General features: G+C 42.7%; 1 protein-coding gene across 7 annotated transcripts in view; it reads right to left on the bottom strand.

Annotated features, from left to right (window-relative positions):
* Creb5 (cAMP responsive element binding protein 5) overlaps positions 1-21,960 on the bottom strand; it is a 401,200-nt gene that overhangs the window by 66,237 nt on the left and 313,003 nt on the right. Inside the window, exon 9 of one of the 7 annotated variants that reach the window (XM_039108137.2) lies at positions 1-21,960. This exon is cut by the window's left edge and continues 24,276 nt beyond it. The exons of the other annotated variants lie outside the window; for them this stretch is intronic. Coding sequence (XP_038964065.1) covers positions 21,943-21,960 — 18 coding nt within the window. The 3' untranslated portion in view covers positions 1-21,942. 7 annotated transcript variants of the gene reach the window in all.

Below are 21,960 nucleotides of genomic sequence, written 5' to 3'. Positions count from 1 at the left end.
GCTCTGCATCTTGACCCACAGTATCCCCTTCGACTGTGAGCCTAAACGAACCTCCCCTCCTTTAACTGTCTTCTTATCAGGCACAGTGATAAAAAGATAAGGAAAACACCTGACCGTTCTCCTTTTGAAAATGAGATCCATGAGTTTCCTTTCTGGAAATAATCCAATACAGAATAAAAAAAGCAACTCTGGGCTATAATGATACCATCCACTAGAAAGCTCAAAACTAAAACTTTAGCAATATGTCATTTAAAATACGCATAATGCAGTTCTGGTCATGGTGCTTCATTGTAGCAACGTACGTTCATGATAAACACATTTTAAAACATGTTGAGTACAGACTTCAGGACATGGGTGATCTCTATTCAGGAGAACAATATAGAAGCATACCCCTAGTTGGCAATGACTGCTGACAGTCTTGTTCCAGGGATGCAGTTATCGGTTATATATTATACAAATATGCTCTGTATACCTGCATATCAAAAATGCTAAAGACAAGAGGAAAATGTTTAGTGGTTACTACGACTGACAGTTTTTAGGAGATGCTGTCACTACGACTGACAGTTTTTAGGAGATGCTGTCGTCCCCTGCCTGATTCAGAGCTTTCCACTCTGGTGAGGTTCTGTTACACATGGTCAGTCGTGACATAGAAATATTAAATTGGAAAGTCAAGACATGTTTCACTCGTAAGTCCCTGATTCCTCTTCTAAGTGGCACGATGGATTCTTACACAGTCAACCCTGGAAGTGATTCACTGCTCTCTCCAGTATCTGCTCTCTTCATGTGACTCACGTGTTGGTCACTCTACAACCTTCTTGGTCGTAAGAGCAACTACCTGGGCATATTGCTTTTGTTCAGGTAACCTTTATTTTATTTACTAGCACTCCCAAAGTACAAGAGGAGAGGTGCTAGTGATTCAAATATGTCTAAGAAAATCTAGGATGTTCCTCATTTGAATTTAAATGAAAAAAGCCAGGCATAGTCTCAGCCCCTGGGAGGCAGAGGCAGGCCAATCTCTGAGTTTCAGATCTCTGAGACTCAGCCTGGTCTATAGAGTAGTTCCAGAGCAGCCAGGCCTGCAAAAGGAAATGTTGTCTTAGAAAAAGAAAAAAAAAACCCTAAACAAACACAAAAAAAAGTAAATGAAAGCGAAAACTGAAAAATAAAGAAAATAATGCGTGTTGATATTGCTATGATCCCTAGTAAAAACAAAACTGTAAAAGGAAAAAGGAATCTACAATGTTATGGGCCACAGTATGTGATAAACAGTTAATATGAAAGATGCAATAAATTATAGGTTCAATACCATCCGTGGTTAGACATCCACTGTAGGTCTTGAGCTGTAATCCTCCATGAATAAAGAATGACTATTGTAGCTTGTGTCATTTACATAAACTGATTCATTATTAACAGTCATATTTTCAGTCTGTTATATCTAGAAAGGATATAGTGTACTTTTTATATTGTGCATGTTATATTTTATATATAAAAAAAAAGACCTATTAGTTGCCAAGAATGATGTCAAATTTCAGCTTTGGGCCAACTTCTTGGCCAATTAGATTCTACTTCTGAGACATAAAATTATTTGCCTTGCGTAAAAATCTGTTATTAAATACTTCCCCTCATACTGATGTACTGGGTGCCCTGGCAACCCAATAAACACAAAATAACCTTCCAGATCATCTTGAAAAATCCTCAAGATGATCTTGAAGAGTCTGATGACTCCATCATTGTGGAGATGGATGTAGTAAGGCCAATGCAAGTGTGTATGACATTTGCTAAGTGCTCAGAACAATAAAGACTGATTTAATACCAGCACCCGTAGTCTTCTGTTTTAATAGAGGTGAGTGGAACTGGTCACAACTGGGCAGTATGCCTCTGCCTCACTACTCACGGAGTCCAATATTTTTTATCCAGGAATAACTTCATCCCAGTTAGTTGTACTCAGCCCACTCCCTTCTTTTAACTGTTGTTCCAGCAGATGGGTGGATGGGGGCCCCAACAGCTGGGAGCCACTCAAAGGGGCTTGAGGCAGAGGAGGCAAGAGTGACTCAAGAAGAGAGGAGAGCCTCGTAAATCAGCCTCTGAGACATCTGTCAGGGCGGTATGCCCTTTCTCCACTGTTGCAGTCATGAAGTCATGGGCCTGCCATGGGGCTAACATATTATTAAAATAAATCACTGGCCTGAAGACTTGCATTTAAATACCAATTAACTCATAAGTAAGTGGGAAGGAGCTGACTCGTCTCACACAGAATGCTGTTAGGATAAGTCACTGAAATTAGTTCTCCCTGTTGAGATCTCTGCTTTCAGAGGTGCTGAGATACCCATAGAACAGGAGCTGGTTATGTAAGTAGAGGCCTGGTCAGTAGAAGGCCGGGAGACTATTTACAAAGCTCCCCCTGCTTCCACAAAACAAAGGTAGAGTGGACCAGGGTTATTTCAGTGGGATCATAAAATTTCCACAGCTTGAGATGCTAAATGAAACTATCAAATTCATAAATTTCACTCACCTACTCTTTTATACTTTCTCTGTGCTACACTGGCAACTCATTGGCAAGGAAAATGTGGTGAGACCTCCTCACCTTTGTCACTAAGTCCTTGCCCAGGTGGAAACACATGGGATCACAGAATTCACTGTCTGAAGGCCAACATCTACAAACAATTCTGCATTCCTAGTCATATGCTGTGGCCCGTGCCCCCATGCATGTGATAGTAACTTTTGGGGCTAGTTAGGTAGAAGCTTCTTGGCTCCGCATTGTATACCAGAGGCCAAGTTCTAGACTCATTTATCTCACGCATGCTGAATCTTCACTTCTGAAGGATGAGGGTGCCACAACAAAGTCTGCCTGCAACTTTTGATTGGCCCCCTTCAGCACTCTGGCATTTTCTTCTTAGACCACTTTCTTGTCAGAGACACATCCTCTATACTTAAAAAGAGTTTCCACAATCAGAGTATAACCATCATGGTAAGGAAGAAGGTTTTCTACTGAGATACATGTGTGCCCTTCTTTGGCCATCAGATTAATGAAATGGCCATTCTCCAAGAGACCAGAGTTTCTCCAGGAATCTCACACAAGGAAAAGGAAAGGTTAATAAGAGAAGACACTTATCTCCCAGTGAGAGATGTCATATACTTCTGCCAACTTGTTGAAAGGACTAGAACCTAGACAGTGATGGCTCAGTGGTGGGCAGGACCACTAATCCAAATCTATTGTCTCTTCTTAAATCTAGACTTCACGTCAGAACCTCAAAAATGGACTTGAGGGGTCACCAGTGTTTTTTGTTTGCCCTGGTTTGTTTGTTTGTTTGTTTGTTTGTTTGTTTATTGGTTTTGTTCTCCTTCCCAGTATTGCCACACTGAACAAATCTTTCTCTGGTTTTCACTCTGATTTAGCTTGTTTAATTAGACTACTGGGCACAGGTAGCTGAACCTAATTAGTTAGGGCTTCCAGAGCCCAGGGCTTTCACCGTAACAACTCCAATGACAAGAATGTATTCTATCCCTAAGTGGAATCTCTCTGCTTTTGGGCTAAGGGCTTTTACATTATTCTTTTTGGTGATGTAGAGTTATGGTGGATTTCAAGGTTTTCTTGCAGGTTTCTTTGCTTGTATTACTCATATAAAACTTGAGCTGTTCACCTTGCATGTCAAATGACTTACTTTTCATGTTTGTCTTTTGTAGATTTAGGCTTTTGCAGCCTACCATGAACCCTGGTGTTGCTAGTAGAAAAAGGAAAGAAAACACTACCCGTCTTCCTTGTCCCTAATCCTAGTGGCCTACAGGTATGTTATTAAAACTCACATCCTATTATGCCACTATGTTTTTATCCTGCTTATCCAAAGCTATCAGGTAATGAACCGTAATCTGAAGTCAGACACATGGCCACAGGCCCAAGAAGAGTCTCTTCCTTGTCATGGTATATTGTTCTAGCTCTCCTGGGGAACAAAGGCATCAGGAGGCTTTGTGACTCCAGTGAGGACTCATGGAACATCTTCCAGATGACTTCGGCTCTCTTCTGTATCCACCTGAGAAAGCTGTTCTCATGGGGAAGGGGTGTTATTAACAGACCAAAGGTGAGGGGATGCTGATAAACAAAGGTTGCTCTTCGGTGTCTAATATCTGATGGAAGCTTTGATCTTTGTGTTTTTTCAAGTACCCCAGGATAGGCAGAACTGGCCATAGGTATACCATCAGCGTGGTAAGACTACACCAGGGTCTTAGCTAGCATGTCCCTCCCCTCAGAAGAAGAGCCCAGGGAAACCCTTTGAGACTGGAATTCCTTGCCTGAGTGTCAGACTTCAGATGGTATTCAAGAACATATGAATCTTTCTATTCAGCTCTAGGAGAAGAAAGTCGAGTTCCTTCACTCTTAGAGGTTATAGAGGGTGCTAGAAAAATCCAGGATGCTGCTTCCTCAGTCTCTTAAAGAGTGATAGACTCCATTCTCTCTACGAGTGTCTACAAGTAACTGTTTTGTTTCTCAGCCATTTTTCATGTGTAAAGTGCTTCCTTAGTATACATTCCTTTTGGCTTTATCCTTAATGAGGAGTGATTGATGCATTTATTAGCTATTAAGAGAAGGGACTAACATGGCTGAGATATAACCTGGAGAATATGTTGTGTCATATGGTAAGTGGTGTGTGTATGTGTCTTTGTATCTGTGTGTCTGTGTGTGTCTGGATGTGAGTGTTTGTGCCTTCTTTTCCTTTCAAACAACCTTCTTGTTCACTGGAAGCCCTCATATGGTTTGCTTTCTAAAAAGCCAGCAGATTACAGAGCTTCAGACAAGAAAATCTTGTTTTTAATATGAAAATTGGGATTAAAGGCCAGAGTTTAGAAAGCAAGACACACGGTCACATTCGAACTTTTTGAAAAAACAAAGAACACGATTTGTTTTGATCTGAGAACTGTTTTCTCCACCAGAGCCAAAGCTTCCTGCTCAGCCTTCCTGCCCTGGTATCCTAAGAAATGTCTATGAAGCAATAAAGTTTTCTCAGGGGGGTTTCATTACTGAAAGGACTCATTAGGAAAGACATTAAAATACAAATTACCTCATAAACTATTTAGCTCTGTCCCAGTGGGAGCTTGCTTATTAGGGCCTGAGCTTTGTACAAATAGACCTAATCAATTAAGCTTCATTAGAAACTGAAGGTTTCTCAAACAGAATGTGTGTAGGTCAGGGACCAGCTGCTGAAGGACTTGATTAGAAAGAGCCTTTCTCAAGTTCCCATTTTTCTATAGCTTATATCACCTTCTCCAAAGCTGAAAACAGGCAAACACACTTTCACTCTTCTTCTGAGAACACCTGAGCACTGGGCGTTTGGCAAAATCTGGCTAGCAGGTGTGACTGTGACATAATAACGCCTTGTTTCTTCTACAGAAGTGCCAGGGGGAGGCAGAAAGGTACTCAAGGTATAAACCTGACACAGACACCCATTCTCAGTCTTCCAAATGCATGTATGTGTCTCTGAGAGAAAGTACAATGAAGGTTTGTGCTTGGGACCTCTCTCCTCTGCTTTCCAGACCCAGAAATGGACCATTCCACAAGCTCTGTATAGATCAAGGAAGATCAAAGATCAAGGAAGATCCATTAGTAAGACCAGCACAGTAAAGTTGGGCTTTACAGATTCTCACAAAACGTTCTCTGGAATTCAAGACTTAATTTTATAAAGAGAAATTGGGGCTCAGAGGTTGCGTGTGTGCGTGCGTGCGTGATTATATTCATGTGTCTGTGTTGTATGCGTGTGCACACAGAGCCATGTATGCTCATGCACAAGCCTGAGTTATCTTCCTCCATCACACATCATCTTACTTTTTGAAGCAGGCCCTCCCACCAAGCCCGCCACTCACTTATTTTCCTAGATTGACTGGCCAGCAAGCCAGCAAGCCTATGGAACCCTCATGTCTTCGGCTCCCCAGCACTGGGATAGCAAGCGCGGACCACAAGGCCAGCTTCTGATGTCAGGCTCAGACGCTCCTGCTTGCCTAGCAAGTACTTTTTAAAAAATCTATCTACTGAGTCCCCTCCCAACCCCTACATGTTTTAGATATAAGGATCTGCTTTTGGAAGCATCTGTGATTTCCAGTTCTTGTTTGCCTCTTGCCCAAATATATGTGATGAACTCCTAATTCTCAATACTCCAGAGTGAGATTTTGTTTATAGATAGATCCTTTAACGCCAAAATGAGGTCAGAAGAAGAGGAAGAAAAAAGAGGAAGAAGAGGAGGAAGGGGGGAGGAGAACAACAATGGGGGAGGAGGGGGAGCACACAAAGGGAAGACTTTGTAAAGACATAGGGGGAAGATAGTCTTCTACAAACCAAGGAGAAAGGCCTGCAATAGATCCCGTTCACCTTAGTGCTTCAAAGGAGCCAACCCTGTAGATTCTTTGAACTTGGAGCTTTCAGCCTCCAATGACATCTGCCATTTAAAAAGCCATGCAGCTGGGGCGCTTTTCTCACAAGCCCACAAGGGGCAGCAGTTTCCTCTGTTTTCTGTTGTCCATCTCCATAGGTTCTGCTGTGCACCCGGACCTGATCTTGCCCTCTCATTGGACATTGCCCTCAAGTCCACTCCCATATGGTAAAAACACCCTCAGAAAAGGCAAGAGTGTGTGACAGTGGCTGGAAAATTCCCTAGCTCATCACAATATGGGTATGGGAGTTGATGGGAAATGACTTATGGTTTCGGGGATTATAAATATGTCCTCCGGGTGTACAAAAATGTTAACTAGACCACACTGGGTTTGCCAGAGTTGAGGAGAAGGTGAAGGATTACTCTTATTTGAACGTGGCATAAGCACAGAGAACTGTTTCAGTGAGCTCAGCCCTCTCAGCAGGTAGACTTAATCGTTCTGTAGACTGTAGCCATCACTCATCTCTCTGCTTTCTACACGGAAAAGAACCAATCAATTGTTCTGACATTAGAAAGTGACAGTATGTCAATTGAATGTGGGAACAGCTCACTATGGCTATTTTTAAGGTCTATGAAAATGTCAGTTTCTTAAAGCAGTAGGAGATATGTGCTCTTGTTAGGATCGAATCGCAGGGACATTGATTTCTACCGTTTTATGATCAAGATGGCTCCACTTTGTAAATCAAGGAAGGGTGCAGAGTTGCCATAATGGGGCTCACAATGATAAAAGAAGAAATAATTCAAGATATGCCTACTTACAGAAGAATAGAGGTATCTTAATGCTTCCGACTGGGGCTCAGTAAAGAAGTGTGCTTGACTTACGAGTCTGTGATCCAGGCCCAATTCTCAGCACCCCAAAGGCAAAATGAGGAAATAATACATTTTATCCTGGTGTGTGCCCTGGGTGGCTGTAGACAGCAAGTTTTCTTCAAAGAAAAACCCTTTCCTTTCTGCTTCCTGAAGTCCAGATGGCAGCCACCACAGCAAACAACAAGTGTCGTCCTTGGTCCTTGGGAATGTGGAAAGGGGACTGTGGTCCCACACCCCTCCGCTCTTCTAGCAACATGTAGGGATCTGTCTGATGCACTGTGGAATAAAAGGGCTTTTGTAGGCAACCCTGGGAAAGTCGTTGTCTCTGACATGTCTTGTGAGGAAAAGTGTTTTTTGAGTTCTGAATGACTGACTTTTAAACACAGTGGGAACGCCACCCACATTTGTGAGAATTGGGAACTGCTTTAACTGGAACTGTTTGTAGAAGACCGACCAGGAAGATCCAAGGGACGCTCTGAAAATTCACTTGATAGGTGCTCAGTTCCTTAGCATTCTGAGAATGCAAGGCCTTCTAATCAAATGGGGCCAGTTCATTGCCAAGCATGTTAAAATCCTCATCCGGCCAGGTAAGATGTTCATATGAACTCATGATGCTGGGAAGCTAAACACAGGAGCCAGAGGGCTGCGCATACCATTGAGCTTCCTTTCCATGTGTAAATTTACATTTAACTAAAATTTAGAGATGTAAGAAATGCATATCAAATAACAATGGGACATTAAAATAAATCTTCCTTTCCTCCCAACGTTAATGTCCTCTTCCTTACTGCCCTTTGTTTTCCAAAGGCTACGTATATTGAAGAATTTTCTACTGGAAGCGATTAAGAAGTAAGTGCTAGTAATACCTTTTCAAAGGAGATTGTCAGTGGAAGTATGGAAAACTGATTTGCCTCATATTTCACTAATGATATTACACCGTTTCTAAAAATCCTGCTGTACACTGGACTCCATGTATACTGTATAGGATGTTTACCAAAGTCTCTCTCATTCTTTTGAGTTCATCTTTCCTGGGATGACTTGGAGCGATCCGGCTGGAGACTGTCCAGGACTGGTGATGTTCAAACAAGGACCATCGTAACCCATGGAAGGCCTCGTGGCTGCCAGGGTACCCAAGATCTCAATGGTAGGCATTCCCAGCAGAGCTAAAATACCAGGGAAAAGGGAAGTGGCCATTGGCAGAGTCTACTAGTTAAAAACCTGCCTGGAACATGCCAGGGGTGAATTTTAAGAGACCTGACTATTATAACCCACAGGATAAACAGCACTGGTTCATGGTTGCTTACTAACGCTTTTAGCTGCACCTGTCCAGGTCGTCTACCCTGTAATTCCAGAAATGTGAGCTAGATCACTGACCAGTTAGTAAGTGGTTAGGGAAAAACCTGCCTTTTTAGTCCCTAAGAGCTTCTAGCCTACAGATCAGCCAGTGATTTGCATAATCCGAAACACTCCCCCTACCCAAATCCTTTCTTCAGCCATCCAATGCAAACAAGATCTGGCTCTGGTTCCCTGAACTAATCCACACTAACACCATTTAGAAGGGAGGCTGTTCCTTGTAAGTTAGCAGAGCCAAATAAGCTCCCTGCAGCACAAAGAGAGGTTTAGCAGAAAGATGTTCATGAATATGCCAGTAGGAGAGGAGGCTTCACTTCCTGGGTGGTTGCCGAACTCCAGTGCTACACCAGCTTAGTAAAACTTCACGGCTTTTAAAAGCAAGGTAAAGAACTGAATTCAACTACTCCTTCTGAATTCTAATAAATCTTCAAGACTCTGATCACGAACAACAACTTCACCCAGACCATAAACTGGCTTCGAGTCTAAATTCTCCTTCTGTACACACACACACACACACACACACACACACACACACACACACACACACACACACACACACGTGTTTACACTTGAAGTAACAAACTCAAGTAAAGGAGCCACCTTCTGAGAGTAATGCATGTAAGTTATTTAGAGGTTGGGGTTCTTGGAAGACAGAGAGAGAGAGAGAGAGAGAGAGAGAGAGAGAGAGAGAGAGAGAGAGAGAGAGAGAAACGGAGACAGAGACACAGAGTGAGATAGACGCAAAGATAGAGAGGAAGACAAAGAGACAGATATAGAGAGGGGAAGACAGAAAGAGACAGAGAGAGACAGACAGACACAGAGACAGAGAAGGAGACAGACACAAAAGAGAGACAGAGACAGAAGGAGGAGACAGAGAGAGAGAGAGAGAGAGAGAGAGAGAGAGAGAGGGAGAGAGAAAGAGAGAGAGCATGAACGATGCAGTTGCATGTACCATTTATTTCCCCTGGTATTTGGGACTGAATTAGGCTCTCCCACATGCCAGCTGAGTCATAGAGAACTGAACTACATCCCCAGGCATGCTTTGGTTCATTTGGTTTGTTTTTTGTTGGTTTCACATTTATTTTGAGATGGTCTCTAAATTGCTCAGGTTGGCTTTGAATTCATTCTGTAGTCCAGATAGCCTTGAACTTATGATCCTTCTGCTTCAGCCTCCCAGGTAGTTGGGGTTACAAAGCCTGGACTAAATTAAATTAAAAATAATTTTTATATAAGCATGTGTGTGCATCTCCGTGCGCATGTTTTAAGGGACTTAAAAGCAAAGTTTCTTACACACCGGACAAACATAGCACTCTACTACTGAGCTACATTTCCCCCATCTGAAAACCCACTATGCCTATGCTATAAAAGCCTTGTATTTCTCACATCTAATTCTGTGCTCTCAAACCCTGCTTTTTGGGGTGGGGGGCAGGCTGTGTACACCAATAAAAGAGCTTGATTTAATTAATTGCTTGCTTTAATTAATTTGGCCATGATGCTTTGGGTCAGTGGTCTTTTCCTCCCATCTTTGGGATTAACAACTGTATATTCTCCCTGGAAAATCAGCCTTTCCCACCCTTCATATTTGCTTACATTAGCAAGCGCTGATACACAGGCATTTCTGTGGTGACGGATATTCCTATGTGCGCTGTATGCTATGGGAGTCACTGGCCACAGGTCGTTATTTATACTTACAACTTAGGCACTAAGATTTAGCACTGCATTTTAGATTGTAATTTATTTTGGTGAATTTATAACTTAAATATCCATACGCTGCTGGTCGCCACTGTTCCGTAGCCCAGGGACTGGACGGGGCTGTGGAATCTTCTGAAAGAGTTACAGGGCAGTCTTTCCCTCCCCTTCCCGGCTAAAGGAGACTCCACAGTTCTGCATCTGACTGTATCATCACGCGTACTCATCCATTTGTGTATCCGATTCCTCCATGACGGTGTGAATTCCTAAAGGCTTCCTTCCGTTAGGAACACGATGTCTTTATCGTGTATTTCTAAGGACCAAGTGTAAAGTGGAACCTTAAAAGTGCTCGATAAAGGTTTTGGGGTTACAGGGTGAATGAGTGAACTGATAAAGGTTTTGGGGTTACAGGATGAATGAGTGAACTGATCGCTCTGTAGAAAGCTAGAGACATTTCCTCACAACAAAACTGTGAAAACCGATCTGATGCAACAAAAGGGATGACATCCCTGGTGACAGTGTGACCAGCTGTCTTTGCCTGAGGAGGTGACACAGCCCTTTATCTCATCTTTCCCTACAAACTCATACTCCGTGTTATGCTGAACTGGTATTTAGAACAACTTGGTTTTAGACAACTCTAGTCATTAAGCCATGGCTCTGTCCAGACTTGTTCCTCAAGAAAATTCCCAGGAGACAGAGTTTGTTACTGTGATGGAGTGAGGTGAGCATGTCTTTGCTATGATCCTATATTCTTAAATAGCTCACACTGGTCTACAGAGCAGCTAGACTCATTCATCGGACTTGAAAATAATCAAGTCTTCACATCTGATTATCATGGTTGTTTCAAAGGGCTCGATAGCCAAATTGCTGTCCTACTAGCATCCTAGAGATGTAGTTACCAGAGTCCAAGGGACTGGGGACCAATGTCTCTGCTACTAGCAATTCATCTGAGCCTATTTTCAGAATCCAAGAGAAGTTCTCATTTGAACCAAGAATGACCATTATTGTTTTAGGAAGAAAATACCCTAGTTGGAATGGGGATACTCATGTCATATTGAGCATACAGTTGCATCTCAGAGAAAGGTATATTTCTAGTATCTGTAAAACTTACAGCAATTTCTGCAGTAAATGTCTGATTTAAGCAATGTAATTTGACCTTTATTAAATTCTTCATTGTCTTATCCTTTGTATTCATTTTCACAGCAAAATGCTTAAAGACAAGGATATGTTTGCATTCCCATGATTAGGAATTATCCCAAATTTCTAGTTAGGCACATAAAAATTGCATGTTTGAATTTTGAAAACCCTCTAAGGTGTTTTCTAAAGCAAGTCTTGAACAATCTGAAAAGAATTAAGAGTCACATTTATTTTACATATTTTAACTCATCTGCAAATGCAAGGTGACAGCTGTATAAATCCCATGGGTTCCTAGATCCATGTCTCCATAAAGACCATAGCAACCCAGTGAATTTGGGGCCTTAATCCTATGGCCAGTGTCATCACACTTCTATTGAACGATTGAAAGTAAATCACTATCTCTTATAGCCCAAACTTCTCTTTTTCAGATTATAGAGTTCACGCAAGCATGGTTTAAACAAATTAAAACAGCAACAGAAAAGTATCCTTTGAAATGGGGGTGGGAGAAAGAAAAAACATGTAGAAACAAATTACTATGCGCTAAGTCTATTACCCCATTTAACCTCCAAAAGGAAGTCCTGTTCGTAGTTATCCCCATATTTTAGATGCCGAAATGGAAAAGAATTTGAAAGGTGAAATCGTTAAGTCAGGCAGCACTGACTTACTGCTGCCTCTTGATTCTCTGAGGAAAATAATAGCCTCATCTTACTCTTAATTGCAGTGTGCCCAATGCTTCATGTCCCCGTCTAGCCTGAAGACTAGTGTGAAAATGCCCCAGAGATCTTAAACTACAAACTTGATTTACTATTAAAGACATGGAAACTTCGTTGTTTTCTGGTTCGGCATTCAAGATTTCAAACTTAGGCAAGCACAAGACCATGTGTACAGTTCTCAGCTCAAGAAAGAATTTCAAATCTTAAAAAGGAAGGAAAGAAGGGAGGGAGGGAGGGAGGAAGGAAGGGAGGAAGAAGACCTGTAGAGATTTGAACTCCTGGGTACAGCTGAGCGCTGAACTCCCTATGCAGGACCAGGTGGGACTACTCCATTAGAGTCATGGCTGGAATGTGATTCCAATCCCCACTTGCTGGGTACAGGGAAATGATGTATGCACATGGTTAGGAGAGTTACAACAGACCAGGAAAACACCTCAGGACTGTCACTGTCATGTGTCCTGACTGACTGTCACTGCATGGTTGATATGGCACTAAGTGTCAGCTGGGTCACCCGTCATTAGCACTCTCCTGTGGCTGCTACGATCCAATCCCCACACTGTGTTTAGGTCACCAGAGCAGACATTCATCATTAAAGGGTCATATCTGAAGCCCATGTCTGAAGCCCAAATCATTGGACTGCCACTTCTTGGCTGCCTGGCTTTGGGCAATGTCCTCTGTGTATTAATTCATATGCCCGCATAAATGAGATGGCTATGTCAGAGGATTAGTAGGATTAAATAACACAATGCATGGAAATGTGTGGTTCAAGTGCTCCCCACGCAGTCTTTCACTGAATCCTTACCACACAAAAGGCATACAGCAACAGGAGTGACCATTAATACACAGCGTATATTTGATATGATTGTATGTTAGTATCCCATATGCATTCCTTAGACAAATAGATATTTGGTGCCAGGCATATGCCAGGTGTTCAAATCTTTCCCTTCTGGGAGCCAGACAGATAAGGAGGTTAGATCCAGGTTAACAGAGGACTCGCTCAACTTTAAAATAATTGACCTCACCTGTGAGGCTTTAGTTACTCATGCTTCCTGTTTAATGTTTACGATTCAGAGTGGATTCAGCAACACTTAACCCTCCAGGAATGATGGGGAAGTCTAGCCAAAATAAACTCCTATGGTCACACAGCAACACGTGAGGTGAACATGGCTGGATATTGGCTTGGGGTTGAAGCAGAAGCTGTTCAATCCTACCCAGGTCACTGTGAATTGTCTGAGCACTGAAGCTCCTTAGCAAAGGTTTGAATGAACAAAGGGTTGGAGAGATGAGCACAGGAGATGTGGTAGAGCCACACTGAGGAAGCCAAGAGCTTTGCAATAAATAGTCTGAGTAACTATAAAAATCAGAAAGCTTAAGAAGATTAGGAGAAGAAGAAGAAGAAAAAAAAAAAACCCAAACCACAATACCACATTGCTTCCAAGAAAAAGAGTGAGGTAAAACAAACAAAAAGTCTAGAGAAAAAAAACCTACTAAAAGCACATTTTAGGTGTGTGTCTGGTCTTACAGAACAGGAACAGATTTAGTGAAATAAGGCAGGGGTGAGAGTTAATTAGTCAGAATCTGAAAAATGCAATGACAAAACTGATTGCTACACCATTCACTCCTCAGAATGTCAGTGCCAACAGGTAAGAAACAAAGAAACATCGCTTTTTCTACTAAGGAGGTTGAAGAGAGAGAATGACTTTAGTCTAAGAGTTCAAGACTAGCCTAGGCAATATATTAAGACCCTGTAACAAAGAAGAGAGAAGGGAAGAGAGTCTCAGAGGAAGGAGAAAAGAGAGAAGAGGACAGAAGGGAAGAAAGAAAGCGTGTCTTAAAACTGGAGAATGGGATCTTGGGGGTACATCTCAATGGAGAGTGTGTGACTAATCCCCAGCACTGTACTAGAGAGAGAGAGAGAGAGAGAGAGAGAGAGAGAGAGAGCATGCAAAGCACACAGTTTTATTTTTTCAAATTTTTTCTGAAATATTTTCCATGTCTTTAATATTTTCATGATTATTTCCCAAAAATTATCAATTTTTTCCTGTAAAAGATTTATTTATTTATTATATATAAGTACACTGTAGCTGTCTTCAGACCAAAGCACACAACTTTAGAGAAGAAAGTTAAGTGGAAAATGCAGAAAATGATATCTAACATTAACCGAGATATAGGAAGTGCAAACAAAAACTGGTATTTTGTTTCAAAAATAACAATGCTTATTATTCCTTGAAGGCTATAAGAGAGGAATTCGCATGATCTCCTGTATTTCAGGAAGAAATAAAACTTGGTACAAGTTTCAAGAACTTTGACAAGCACACGTAGTATTTAAACTTTCTATTTCTTTTGATCATTAATTGCAATCCTGGGACTCTCTGCTAAGGAAATAATCAAAGGGGTGATTAAGTAGTTTCGGGGTAGCTGTTTGTTTTACTTTTGTGATCAAAGAGCTATTTCTAGTGAAAAATCCAAATATCCTGAGATGAAAATAACAGAATAGTTCATTTTTATATGATATCCATGGTATAAATCATGGAAGTATTAAAATGTTTATGAAAGATACTTCATGATAGGAAAAAACACTCACAATATAAACCCTAAAGCACAGGATGTTAACTGTGGAGGGTGCTGCCAAGTTCACACAAAAAGAGAAAAGACAAAAAGGAAAAATTTAATGTTAACATGTATCCAAAATTTTACTATCATATATTAAATATAACTCAAGCTATCCTGGAATCTATGAGTCTATGTGGGTTTTGTTTTGTTTTCCTTGAATCCTGTCTTGACCAGATTTTAATACTAAAGTGTCAATGCCCTTGACATCAGGTCACCTCACCTTCAGCTGGTGTCTCATCATGGGCCTCTCTGGCAAGTGTTGCCCTTGGCTGTGGTTGGCAGACCCCAGGAACTCACACATGTTTGGTTAGTTGTGGGAAAGACATGCCAAACATCTCCTTGTCACAGGCTTGTCTGAGTCCTGGAAATTTACCATTCATGGGATGAATAGCTAAAACCTTGCCTTCTGCCTACAACTTAAAAAAAAAAAGCAAACGAAAAGCCACCGTCTTAGATGACATATTAGGTCACAGGAATACCTTTAAGCTAGTCACATTTCCCCTCCATTTTCTTAAACAATATTTACCAGGAAACCAATGTGCGTAACAATGTATAGCAAACTAGGGAGATGGGACAATGCCAAAGTGTCCTGTGCTCTAAGGCATGTACAGGGTGACATGGACAAGAAAGCTGACAGGGTCAGTGAGGGCTTCTTGGTGAGTAAAGGAGAAACAGAGGCCAGCCTGAGTTCATCCTCAGAGAACACATGACGTCTGCCCTCTTGCACTGCTGAAAAGACCTCTGCAAGATGGTCCACTTGAGTGAGGTCTGATACGGAGTTTACAGGGCCCCAGCGGACTGTAAGCAGAAAGGACAGAAGGGGATAGGCCAGGCAGCCAGATGTTGGGTGGGGCACTGGGAAAGTGAGTGGAGGAGGGTCTGGGAGGACCGAGAGCATGACGGAAACCTTGCACACTATGGGAACGTAATGCAGCCTGCTTCTCTGTACTGCCAACAGAAGGACATTCCATAAAGCAGTACAAGTGAAACGCAGGCTCTGAAATTCTACCTGTGTGACTCTCACTCCTCAGGCCCTGGATTACGGTACAAGCGTGTTCCTTACTTGCCTGTCTAAGGATAAGAAGCCACAGTTGTGTAACCGCTTAAACACGGCTTCCGTTCTAGTGACTACACAGAGAGTTTGGAAATGAACTCGGTCGACATATGCCTGTGTTGGTGGGACTTAATCTTAAGAACCTTGTGATACTTTGAGTTCATGCTAAGATGAGTATCACACAGTACTTTCAGCTAGCATTCCAAGCGGAATGGGATACAAAGAGAATTTTACAAGGATTCCACTGGAGAAAAATGTACTGTTATTTTAGAGGTGATGATTAAATCCCTTTTGCTTCATTAAGAAAACCGGGTTTAAAATCAACACTCTGGCTCCGCTCACTGCTAAGTCTGAGTTTTCTCCCACAACTCTCCGTCTTTAGCACATTAAAGGAAAAAAAAAATCCTAAAGTACAAAGCAAACTTTTGTTATTAGCTGTGCTGGCCAAACTTTTGGAAAGTATAAATTATACCCACTCCGAGAAAAGAAAGCGAACTCCATCTCTGCAGAACACAGTTTGCCTCCAAGCAGATCGGCTAGACTTTCTCTTTTTTCTCCTTGGTTTCTGTGACACAAGCAGCGTTTGTTTGCACAGTGTTCCAAAGCAGACAAGGAAACACGTGTGTGCACACGTACACAGATACACGGGGAAGACACGCCCGAAAGCTTTGACAGAGAATGTTCCCAACCAGACTGCGTTCCTTGTCCAGATGTGGCTGACTTCAGGCTCAGGAACATTAAACTAATACAAAAACAAGACCCAGCAATGCACGTGCCGGGCTCCGTGACAAGAGGCCATGAGCAATGGAGATTGTATTTCACCTATTGTCATGGTGACCAAACCAGGGTGGATCCTGGCAGAAAGAGAAAGAAATAAAACCCAGAAGACAATGAGTCCTAGGAGAAAGCCCGAGTGCCGGGAGAGCCAGGATAGGGATGGACCTGACTGAGAGTCTTTCTCTTCTCTTTTTTTATTATGAGTATGAGTGTTTTGCTTGCATGTGTGTCTATGCACCATATGCATGCCTGATGCCCATGAGAACCAAAAGACAGCATCAGATTCTCTAGAATTAGTGTTGCAAAAAGTTGTGAGCCACTATGGATGCTGGGAATTGAACTTGCATTCTCTGGAAAAGCAGCCAATGCTCTTAACCACTGAATCATCATCTCTCCAGGCCTGAGAAATTTTTCTGGAGACAGGGCCCCACTGGTCTGGCCTCAAACTTGTGGGGAGACTCCTGTCTTGGTCTCCTTAGTGTTGGAACAGTAAGTGTGTGTCGCCACACCCAGTTGAGCTTAGCTCTTTTTCAACATCCCTTCATGATTTAGTAGCCTCAGTCCTTAACCAACCCCAATTCAGAACTCCAAAGAGCCAAGCCAGTTCCACGGGAGCCCCAAGAAGACAGTGATGAGACAAGGTAACATAGGTTACTACAAGCAAAATCTAGACTATTTATATTAGATGTTGAGAGATAAAACTGTGGTATGAACAGTTTGTGGCTTGTGAATTGGGATAATGTGATAGTACCAGGTCTTCACAACAAAGTCTCACCAGCAGCCAGAGAGCTGGGCCTATACCTTTGGGCCACAAGAGGCCTTGTTTTGTTTCCCAGCGGCATGAAAGGAAAGCAGGGTCTCTCCTCTCTCCATAGGCTTCACAGCATTTCTCTCTGAAGTAAGGACTCTAAGAAAGGACACGTTGGAAAGTACCCCACCGGTAGGAATCCTAGTCAAGTCTTCCTCCTGTGACAGTTTATGACCTTAGACAAGTTAATGACTTGGACCTCAGCCCTTTGTTTACCCAATGTCCCTAAAATATTCCCGAGCCTCATTGTGTTTTGCAGTTTGTTGATAAACTCTAATTCTTGTTTTCAAGAGAAGTGTTCTCTTGGGTTTGGGAGTCTGATCCACAGGGAACAAAATGCTATAGGAACTCATTCTGTCTCTGTGGAATTATCAATGGCCTCAGAATCTAAGCATTTTAAGCATTTACTTGTCATTTGACAAGTGACATGGTACATCCCCCAAACACACACACACACACACACACACACACACACACACACACACAGTAAATGGGTACAATGAAAGAGCAGATGACAGGTCCTACTCTCAACCAGCAGAAAGGAGCTCTCTAACTCATCAGATGCTGTTTATTTCTTTAATAATAGAAGACAATAAGGTCTGGCCCTGTGTTAGCTACAAACAACTGTGGAGAAGCCTTTCCTCTGGGATTTAGAGAGGCCTAGAGAATTGAAGAGGTACAATAAGCTAAGCAGTTGCCCTGCTTCTGGGTTTATATGGCCAAGCTTTGCTATGCAGGCTTGCCATGGGAAAACAAGAGTGGGCATGACATAGCAAGGAGAGGGAACCATCAAAGGAGACCTAAACGCAGGCCTGTGACCAGACCTCAACAGGTTCTGTAGTGTGCAGTTCGAAGGGTCTCTTAAGCTGTGTCTAGAAAATAAGGGTTTTCGAGGCTCCTAGGAAGTTCCGGTGGCATCATGCCTTTGAAAACACCTTGCAGTTTGTAAAGGGCTCTCCACAGACAAGGCTCAAAGCTGGGGTTCATGGGCCAGCACTCTATCCTATCAGCTGCTTGTGTGTTCAAAACCTCTCAGGTTCCACTCTCACCAGACTGTCAAAGGGTTAAATGAGAAGACATTACAGCATGCTTCCCATCTTTCCTGCCACGTACAAAACAAGTGCTTAATTAACGCTGACAATTACTATTTTCTACCACAGGACTCTAAGGAGGCAAATGGCCTATAAAATGAGACACGTTGAACATATTAGCAAAAACATTCTCATGGAATCTTACATAATTCCTATTAGTCTGCTCCTTGGGCAGTGGTTTTCAGAAGAGCAGAGCAAGAGGATTCTGAAAAAAAATATATGGTCACTTAGTCCAGTCCATCATCGTGTTTTGATTACTAGCTGCAGAGACACATGGCCGCTAGCATGACTCAAAAGTTAATGAGAGCTTCCTTAGAGTCAACAGCACTTCCTGCCCCGCCGGGAAGCTTCAGTGAACAGGGAGTCATTCATGGCCTTCTTCTCCTGCACTTTTAGGAAATGGAGCTGGGGCTGATTGAAGCCAACAGGCCTACATTTCTGAGGGGTGCCAGGGAGATGCTACTAGGGAGTTGCTCTTTCATGGGTACAAACTCTCTGGGCAGCTCCACAGGGAGTTGGGTTTGCCCGTGACTTATCTGTTGGACAGTGGGTGGCCAAGGGGCACCACATGGCAAACAGTCACCCCACTTGATAATTAGGGAGGGGAAAGACAAACACAAACACACCCAGGTTGACATTCAAAACAAAGTGACTGTTTAACTAAGGCTCGCTCACTATACCACCCTAATTCTCAGTTGTCTGAGGCCTGTGAGGAGGAAGCCATTAGTCAATGGCAGAGCTGCTGCCCCTGCTTCCTCAGTGGTGATGGGCAACAAAAGCACAAGACAGGTTCAAACCTAAAGGTCCAAGAATGGAGCCCAGCTGTGTGCTTTATGGAAGACTTGATTTCCCTAAGTCTCTCAAGGGCTACAGCCCTCTTGCTCTGGTAAAAGGGCCTGTCTTATTGTCCTCATCCATAAAGGTCTTGCCTCTCTGGGCTTTTATTTCTGTGTTCATTCCACAGACACATATTTAAGTAGTTATTCAATTAACAGCCATCATCCTTATAGATGACCTATTGACCATCAATGAGTGAAATCCAGCATGACCGGTCAGTCTATCATAATGGAAGGAACATTGCTGGCTTTAGATTGCCTTCAATTCCTAAGAGAGGAATGGCATTACTCCAAACTCTGTTTTCTAAAGAATACGTATATATTCTGCTTTCCTCTCAAGGGAAAAGCATGATGGGTGTTGTTGAGATACATTTCCAAAAAAAATTAAATATGGCTGGCTCTTCCTTAAAATCGCACCACTTAGCTTAAAATTTCTATGGGAGTCAGGCAGTGGTGAGGTGAGGCCAACTCCCTCTCAGTAGCTGTTTGCTAGTGTGTTCTGAGAACACACCCTGCCGAGGACATTCATCACAGAAGCCCCTGTGTGACCTTAGGAAAAGCCCTTGAAAACAGTGAGATGAGAGTCTCCACTGAAATCTGGAATCCATTCCAGTCTCGCACAGGAAGAAAATTAGGCGCAGAACAACAGAGCCTGTAGTTCAGAGAAGCCTGGGGAGGCTCTGGCTGACACGAAAATCGTGGAAGACTTCCCCCCTTTAATGCTCCGGATTTCATAGAATCTTTTCATCTGTGAAGCCCAAACGCTGCTAGAGAACGCTGTATGGTTAAAGGCAGCAATAGTGGAGCAAGCAGTTGGCACAACGAGCAGAGGAAGAGTAGAAATGCTGATCACCCCGATCAAGACCACTTGACACTTTTCCAGGCTGCTACACGAAAGCTATTCTTCCAAACATCAGCAGGCAACACTGCTGTTTTCCCCTCTGGAATAGTGTATTGGTCAGCTGGGAGCAGAGAGAAAAGCTGTCTTCTCAGGCACAGCTTCTGAGATCAAGTCGTGGGTGCAGACACCACCAGCCTGGAAGCATTCATTCACTTAGAGCATGAGTCAGCAGAGTGGCGCTTACTCTGTGCCTTTAACTCAGCAAACATTTGTGGGGTAGCACTATTTTTACAAGGACAGGCCAGTTCCCTTTTGTTCCCAGCTGACATTACTCAGAGCTAATTTGCCATATCATGTGATCCAGTTCATGCATGTAAATAATTATAAGCCTGTACCACCTGCGGAATCATTTTCCTTCTTTGGCAGCAAGAAGAGAGGTGGCATTTTCTTTCTCTTTCTTTTTCTTTTCTTATTTTTTTTTAAAGTTGAATCGTGATTTTAAGACCCAGTAATAATCAATTGTCAGGGATGCACGGCTTGAAATCATAGTTTTACATTCCATCTCTAGTTTGTCTGAAAGAAGGACACAGATTTCATAGCAAAGAAGAAGACTGAGGGATCCTTTAGCTGGGAACAGAAGGTGTCAGACCCAGACCCAACACTTTTACTCATACACATACGGATGGTTTAATTCTGTTTCTTCTTAAGCACCTTTATAGTTCATTTTTATTTTCCTTCAAAAAGGAGGGGGGTGGTAAATGGCACTACTCCGGTCTCCAAAACAGATGCCAATTTGAACTTTATTTTGCCAGCAAGTATTTGGTTTGGCTCTGTGGCAGTTGAGTTGAAAAATATTTGCCAATTCCAAAAAGACTTAGCAAGCTTTGCTGTGGACTCCGTGCCATCTGGCACATCACAGTGCCTGTGGCAGAGCAGAGGGAGCTCCCTCGACCATAGTTTTCATTTGCCTGGGGTTGCTAGCACTGGGGGTTCAGTTGATTCCTGGGGTCAAGAATTACAGGTCAAATAGGCGATGTTCCCAACATCAGTGACAAAGCAGGCTGTGTCTGGGGGTGTGTCATGTATCAGGACAGATTAACTCCCAGAATGGTCCACAGCATCCCCACAACGACTGTCATGCACAGCCCAGGCTGCCCATCAGCATTCTAGATGCACGCCCACGGCTAGAAAGCACAGCCCTTCTCTGATACAAACAAGCGAACAAGAAAGAAAAGAGAAAAGAAATGCTGCAATGCGTTTCCAGTCGTCTGCTGTGAACGATGGTGCTGGAATTTAACTATATTAGAAATGAATGTGCTACTCCCTGTAACTCTGGTAAACAGTCTCAGAAAATCCACTTTATATTGGCAAGACAGACACGAGCCTGCTTTCTGAACACCTGGCAGAGTATAGACACATAGCTCTCTCCTGGAGTATTGGAAGCCTGGTCTCCCTGCCCCTAAACATCATAGGTTAAAGGTCACTCAGTGATGGATGTCAAGTGTGGTCATGCCTTTCAAGTACAGATGGCTAGAGACAAGACTCCCAACCTTCCAAATAGTGTCACACCTAAGAACTATGTCTAATAATAATAATAATAATACAGTATTCCTATAACTGCACATTAGGGATTAAATGTGTCTTAATGACATTGGGCAGGTAGAGTGGCATCAAAGACGTAACTAGAATGTAGAGGAGTTCCATAGTATTTTGTTTTTTCCACACAGTGGACAAATAAACACAGAGTTGGGCACTTCTCCAAATTTCTCTTCCAACATCACACGCCAATCACATGCTTGGGACCCGATTATCTGATGCAGAAAAC

This window comes from Rattus norvegicus, chromosome 4, assembly GCF_036323735.1.
Source record: "Rattus norvegicus strain BN/NHsdMcwi chromosome 4, GRCr8, whole genome shotgun sequence".
Taxonomy (NCBI): Eukaryota; Metazoa; Chordata; class Mammalia; order Rodentia; family Muridae; genus Rattus; species Rattus norvegicus.
This window is presented reverse-complemented; position numbering and strand designations above follow the sequence as displayed.